The sequence below is a fragment of the Octodon degus genome, unplaced genomic scaffold (genome assembly GCF_000260255.1).
Source record: "Octodon degus isolate 3935 unplaced genomic scaffold, OctDeg1.0 scaffold00022, whole genome shotgun sequence".
NCBI classification, from domain to species: Eukaryota; Metazoa; Chordata; class Mammalia; order Rodentia; family Octodontidae; genus Octodon; species Octodon degus.
The window spans coordinates 23612594-23620263 of NW_004524598.1; the positions used below are offsets into that span (position 1 = coordinate 23612594).

General features: G+C 44.7%; 1 protein-coding gene and 1 pseudogene across 3 annotated transcripts in view; one reads left to right on the forward strand and one right to left on the reverse strand.

Annotated features, from left to right (window-relative positions):
- Positions 1-7670, reverse strand: part of Wdr27 (WD repeat domain 27) — a 289190-nt gene that overhangs the window by 234559 nt on the left and 46961 nt on the right. For all 3 annotated transcript variants that reach the window (XM_023711986.1, XM_023711985.1, XM_023711984.1), the window contains exons 12-13: positions 7225-7322; positions 6041-6130 (exon numbers count right to left, since the gene is read on the reverse strand). In XM_023711986.1, the coding sequence (XP_023567754.1) occupies positions 6041-6130; positions 7225-7322 (188 nt within the window). The remainder of the gene's footprint in view (positions 1-6040; positions 6131-7224; positions 7323-7670) is intronic.
- On the forward strand, positions 4486-5274 carry LOC105741758 (annotated as a pseudogene).

The window sequence follows — 7670 nt, forward strand, 5'->3', positions numbered from 1 at the left end:
TGGGGGATCGAACCGTGGTCCCTGTGCTTTGCCAAGCTTGTTCCAAGTAGGTGCTTTAGACCACTGAGCCATCTCTCCAGCCCCAAGCACTATAATATTTAGATGCCAATAGAATACCCATCTCTGACAGGACTGAACTGGAGAGGGGGGAGACAAAGGAAGGACCATTTTGTATTTGTATACAGATATATAGTTAGGATAGATGTATGGCTGCTTTCGCTTGGTTCAGTGAGAGGAAGGATTTGTAGTAGTAGTGTTTGGATCGGATGTCCTGGCTGCTTCTTATGCTGTGGATGACCACTGAAAAGATAACAATGTGCAATGTATTAATTATTGAAAATGTCCTATTAATCAGCTTGGAAAGTGTCTCATTGATATTTGTTTCTCAATAAAATAAAATAAAATAAATAAAAAGAGTCCTATTTATTGATCATTAATGTAATTCTTATGTAATTATGATCTTGTTATTATAAAAGTCTCTTAAATATGCATATTTCTCAAATTTTTAACCTACTGTATATTCCAACAAATTAATTGTTTCCATTTTAATAGCCAGTTCTTTGAGCCATTTTGATTTTAGTTTGTGTTTGGTGATAAATATCTTTGGAATGTCTTTAACCAGTTTTTAAAAGTACATATTGTCACACAGGCTATCTCTGCTCCATTTTCACACTTTTGTCACAGATCAGATGACTGAATGTGGTCAAAGTTGCAACTACATCATATATTTGATTCCAGTAGGGAGAAAGAAAGAAAATGGAAAGAGGATCCAAAAAAAGATGGCTTCAGGATAAATTTGCCTTCACCTTGATTTTAGCACTCCATAGGCCACAGCATAGCTGTGCAGTCTATAAACTGAGGGCAGGGGCCGGATGGCATCCTCCTGCTACATTAACTGCCTCACCTCTAGATATTGTTTATTTTACCACTAGTTGACTTGTATTTTTTTTCCTCGAATTGTGATTTTGTTCAGTCATCTCTCTCATATGTTAATTTTCATGTTTTTGAGGCACAGTCAAGGACCAGCTGCTTGTCTATGTATTTATCAACGTCTGAATCTCTTCTTCCAAAACCACAAGCTTCTTCTTCACACACGTGGAAAAAATCTTATTGATACAAACCAAATATCCTTTCCATTGGAGAGGTTCATCATTAGGAAGAACAGGTGTGGGCAAAGTAGAAATCATTAATGCAGGTTGTTAAGTATTCATATACTTTCAGATATATATTAGGATGATATTTCCTGACATTGTTTCAGTCTTGCATAGATGTGCCCATCCAGTGAAAAAGAAAGTTAGAACGATAAGAGCAGAAATGCTTGAAATGAAGACTTAAAATACAAAGAATCAATCACAGTTTGTTCTTCAATACAATAAACAAGCAAATAAAAAACTTCTTAGCCAATCTCACCAAAAGAAAGAAAATAACACAGTATCAATGCAATTAGAAACATGTAAGACAAAATCAAGATGGGCACTGCCAAAATCCAGAAGGGTGTTAATAACTACCTCAAAAGCCTGTGCTCTGATAAATAGGTGAGCATAGAAGCAATGGACAATTTTCTGGATTATCAAAACTGAAGCAAAATTTTTAAAGCCTCAGGAATCCAGTAATAGGCAATGATATTGAGACAGTAACTTTTAAAAACCCACCAATCTAAGAGAGTCCAGAGCCAGATAGATTCACCTCTGAGTTCTACAAGAACTTTGGGTAAGATTTACCGTCAATATTCTTCAAACTCTTTAGAGAAACTGAAATAAAAGGAGTACTGCCAAACTCATCGCTGAACTTAGTATCATCTTGATTCCCAAATCACAAAAGGATTCAACATAAGAGAAAGAAAACTACAGGCTGATCTCTTTAACATGGATGAAAAATTCTAAGCAAAGTACTGGCAAACAGAATGCAATATATCACCTAAAAAAACTCACACATCTTGACCAAGTAGGCTTCAACCCACATATGGAAAGATGGCTCAGAATGCACAAATCAGTGAACATAATCACGACATAAGCAGAAGTCCAAAAAAAAATGACCATCTCAACAAATGCAGAAAAGGTCTTTGACAACACCCAACATCTATTCAAGATAAAAATTCTTTAATAATAGTTATAGAAAGACCTTAACCTATACTGATGAAAACCATTTATGAAAAACCTGCCAACATCGTATTAAATGAGGAGAAATTGAAAGCGTTGGCTCTAAAATCTGGAACCACACAAGGACGTCCACCATTACCACTCCTGCTCAGTAGAGTACTGGCCACTTTGGCCAAGCCAATCAGACAAAAGAGAGAAAGAAAAGAAGTATGTGTGTGTGAGGAAGAAGTCAAACTGTCCTTATTCACAGATGACAGAGACCCAGAAAAGTGCACCAAAAGACACTTACAATGAATAAACAAATTTAGGAAAGAGAAGTTTTTAAAAAGCACACAAACAGGGTTTGCAGGTCAGCTCAGTTGCTTAAGCACCTGCTAGGGCAAACCCAGGCAGGCGCAGGGGTCTGTGGTTCAATCCCCAGCTCGCCATGCCTTACCAGGCCTGCCTTTAAGGCAGCCAGCCCCCCAAAAAATCCTTCTCAACTTAAAAAGAAAGCACACAAACATCAACAGCATTTCTGTACATCAATAATGACACCACTGATAAATTAGGAAAAAAAAGTACCATTTACAACAGCTTCAAGAAAAACTAAATTCTTAAGAATTTTCTAAAAACAATAAAAATACATTGAGAAGATGGATCACAATTACAACTCAGAGGAAAAAATGATCAACCTAACAAAACCAGCAAAAGAGCTCTATAACAAAAGCTCTAGAATTATGAAAAGATCAAAAAGTACAACAGAAATAGAGAGACATCCTCTGTCCCTGGATAAGCAGGAGGAATTTTGTTAAAATGGCCATACTTCTAAAACTGATAGTAGACTTCAGTGCAATCCCAATCAAAACAACAATTTGTAATTCCTCACAGAAAAAACAATTCTAAAATTTAGGTGGAACCAGAAGAGACCAGCGAGCCATGGTTTACAGTGCAGTTATGGCCAAGTCCAAGAACCACACCACATACAACCAGTCTCAAAAATGGCACAGAAACAGCATCAAGAAACCTCAGTCACAGAGATAAGAATCTCTGAAGGGGGAAGATCCCAAGTTCCTAGGACATGCGTTTTGCCAAGAAGCACAACAAGAAGGGCTTCAAGAAGATGTAAGTAAACAATGCCAAGGCCATGAGTGCACACGCCGAGGCTATCAGGGTCCTCGTCAAGCCCAAGGAGGTCAAGCCCAAGATCATCCCCAAGGGAGTAAACCGCAGGCTTGCTCAGCTTGCCTACACTGCCACCCCAAGCTTGGGAAGCACATCCGTGCCTGCATTGCCAAGGGCCGCAGGCCTTGCAAGCCAAGGCCCAGGCTCCGGCCAAGGCCACGCTCCCGCTTCTGCTCCAGCCAAGGCCCGGGCTCCGGCCAAGGCCCAGGCTCCACGTTCTGCTCCAGCTCAGGCCCCCATGAAGTTTCCACAGTAAAAGGCTCTTATCTGCTGATGTGAAAACAGAAGAACTGGTATGATTGTTGGGGTGCCATCCTGTGGTCTTTGTACTAATAAACCTGAGACAGGATTTAAAAAAAAAAAAAAGAGAGAGACCCAAAATAGTTAAAGTCAGCGTAGACAAGAGATAAAAGAGGCATTACAATCTACACTGTTGGTGGGAGTGTAAACTACGCCCACTGCAGAAATCAGTATAGAGATGCCTCAAAAAAGCTGAAACTAAGACCAGAGTAACTCGGCAGTCTAAGCACCTGCCTGGCAAATGCAAGGGCCCAGGTTCAACCCCTGGTACTGCATGCTGTGCTGGCCCCAGAACCTGAGAAGCACTGTGCCAGCCACCAAACTGGGATTGGCGTTGCACACCTGCAATCCCAGCAATGGGGGGTCGTGAGATGGGAGGACCATAATGGGTCTGAGCTGCGCAGCAAGACCTTGTGCCAAATAAATAAAGACAAAGATTTTAAAAAACACTGAAGCTAGAAATATTACAGGGATAAATACAGACAGATAATTATAGCAGCACACCTCTTGAGAGCTAATTTTTTTTTTTTTTTTTTGCGGTACCAGGGATCAAACTCAGGACCTTGTGCTTGCCAGGCAGGCGCTTAACCCACTGAGCATGACCTAAATCTTGAAAGCAGCCCCCATGTCCATCAACACAATGAATGGAGAAAAATATGGTATTTAAGGGCTGGCCAGATAGCTCAGCAGACTAAAGCGCCTGCTTAGGCAGGGCGCAGTGGCCATGGTTCGATCCCCAGGGTGCCATGCCCGCCCTGCCCCCAGGGCTCACTGAGATGGCAATGGAGACTGGGCATGGTGGCACACGCCTGTAATCCCAGCACTTGGGAGGCTGAAAACAGGAGGATCACCACGAGTCTGATCTATACAGTAAGACCCTCTAGACCTTGCAGATCCTGTACTAAATACATGAAAAGAAAATATGGGCTTTTTTTGTGGCACCTGGGAGGTGACCAGCAGCTTCGAGGTGAAGCTGCACATCTCCTTCCCAGCCACTGGCTGCCAGAAACCCATCGAGGTCGATGATGAATGTAAACTTCGCATGTTCTCGGAGAAGTGCGTGGTCACAGGAGGGGCTGCTGGTGCCCTGGGGGAAGAGAGGAAGAGTTATGTGGTCTGAATCAGCAGTGGAAAGACAAGCAGGGCTTCCCCGTGGCGCAGGGCGTCCTCACCCTTGGCCAAGTGCACTGCTGCTGAGTACGGGGCACTCCTGCTACCGAGTGAGGGGGGCCAGGGAGAGAAAGCACAAATCCATCCGAGTCTGTGTTGTGGACACTGACCTCAGCATTCTGAACTTGGTCACTATAAAGAAAGGAGAGAGACACACTCCTGGGTGGACGGACATTACCGTGCCTCAGCGCCTAGGGCCCAAAAGGGCCAGCAGAATCTGCAAACTTTTCAATCTAAGGAAGATGATGTCCACCAGTATGTTGTCAGGAAGTCCTTGAACAAGGAGGGTGAGAAAGCCAGGACTAAAGCCCCCAAGATCCAGCAACTTGTTGCTCCACGTGTCCTTCGGCACAAATGCCGCCATACTGCGCTGAAGAGGCAGTGTGCTAACAAAAACAAGGAAGAGGCTGCAGAGTATGCTAAACTTCTAGCCAAGAGAACAAAGGAAGCCAAAGGAAAACCCCAGGGACAGATTGCTAAGAGGCGCAGGCTGTCCTCTCCAAGAGCTTCTACTTCCAAGTTTGAGTTCAGTCAAAAGTAAAACGCTCAAGTAACAAATAAATTAGATCTGACCTCAAAAAATATATCTATGGTATTTATACACATGGAGTACTACTGTCATAAAACATGATAAATTTTTGTCATTTGTAGAAAAGTGGATGCACTGTAAGACAATAATCTTAAGTGAAATAAATCAAATACACAAGCTTAAATATCACATTTTCCCTTACATCAGAAACACAAGGTACAAATGGTATGAAAACCAAAGTAAAAGACAAATAGTCAGAAACAGGAAGACAGATCTTCTGCAAATGGGAAGATGATAAGGAGATGGAGCAAAGAGGTACTGGAATGGAGAGGGGAAAGGAAGTAAAAAGAGCTGAGGAGTGATGCACACACACCAAGTCCTCACTGGGAATATAACCATCACATGCCACAAACATGTACTAATAGAAGTATGAAAAGATCACTGTAAAACAACAGAAAATGTTCACGATTCCATTGCCATCGAAGAATGACTACATACACCTGACCCACGTCAGAGTCCATTTCCACCACCTGCGCTCCCCAGCCCCGGCCCAGCTATGAAGGTGGCTGGCTTCTCTCACGCAGCAGACATGCTCCGCTCATACCAGGATACAGTGCTGTGGGAACCAGTAGGACACACTGATTGCTCTACACCCTCATGCCCAGGCCGCAGCCCTGTGCTGTGGGCTGGGGAAGGAGACACGGTGCACTGAGCTGGGGCAGCCAGAATCCCTGGGGCCACCCTTAAATTCACGTTCCTTAGGATCAAGACACTTCACCTGAAAAAGCAGCAGGCGTTCCACTGAGACCAGCATCCAAAACCAAGGCGAGATGGTTGGCTAAGCCACAGGCCAACCACTGTCCATTTCCTGTTTAGGAACATACAAACTAGTGAGAACCCCACTGGTAGGTAGCTTGATGGCCATATTCTCAGGTGGGGGGACCTGAAACAGCCGCCAGCGAGGCTCACCAGCTCTCTCAAACATGGAGGGGCTGCCAGGCCCCCACCCCTCGTCACCCCTTGGACAACCTCACACTACTTCCTCAGAGCCTCAGAGGTCAGCTGCCACCACTGCTGTTGCTACTCCCAGGTATGGCACATAGCTGGAATGGGGCCAGAGTGGGGTCAGAGAACCCTCCACCCAGTACAGCCCCCCACTCTGCATGTCCTGCTCACATCCCCAGATTGGTCAAGAGACGGATTCAGCCTTGCAGCTGTTTCCCTAAAACAGGACAGAAATAAAACTCAGATTTCCACGTAATATTCAAACTTGTGGATCTGCACCAGTGTGCTGACCTGCTCCCGGAAGCAGAACGCAAAGGCACCACACAGCTGTCAGCAGATCTCAGTTTTTTCCCAGTACCAGGAATAGAACTTGGGACCTTACACTTGCCAGGCAGGTGCTCATGCCACTGAGCTATCTCCCTGCCACTTTTGAGATGCTCTTATAGTGAAACTACCTGGGCCAGTGATAGTGAACCTTTTAGAGTTGTCAATTACAGCAAGTAGCTGGCCACAGCACACATGCCGTAGGTTCACCACCACCAGCAAAACTACACACAACCTGGATGAAGCTGCACAAACCCTCATAGCTGTCTCCTGCCTTCCTTCAATCATTGATAAGGAACAAACAGGCTACTAGGAAAGTCAAGAAATAGACCGTAGGGACACAACCCAGATGAGGGTCTGTCAAGGTCATGTCTCAGGGAACATGACAGCTCTCTGCTAACTCCGGTCCTGGAGGAGTTGTGTGCATGGAGAGGCTGTGCACGTGGAGAGCAGGGAGCATGCGCTGGGTACCGAGCCGCAGCAGAGCTCTGCAACTATCCCCAAGTGCAGACAGAGCTTCCGTTGGTGCTGGACTCGCACTTGGCCACACAATTTCAAGAACCAAGCTAAAAACATATTCACAATAGGAGAAGTGGACAGAGGGAGACGGGCCAGCCCCTGGAGCTCACCTACCTGAGTACTGCATGCAGCTCACGGCCGCTGGCTCTCGGGCCATGGCCAGCTGCTTGCTCAGTCTGCTTGGCAGTGAATTCTCCAAGGGATACTCCTCACTTAAGGGCAGAAAATAAAGCCAAGAGAGGATTTCAAGTGAGAACAGGCATAAAAATAAACAAAATAAAGTGGATGTGCCCCTACGTACAATTTTATTCCACTAATCCTGAAAATATAAACTCTTCTATTCAAATTCATACACTAACTCTTTGCCACAGACTTGTACTGCATACTGCCCCAAAAGGAATATGGTCACACATGACACCAGACAGCAAGTCATGCTCTGAGAAATCCATGACTAGACGACTTCTGACAGTGCGGACATCGTGGACCATGTTTACCCAGACCTGGAGGCAGAGCCGGCTACACACCTAGACCAGCGACACAAGCATGGCCACGGGCCAGCC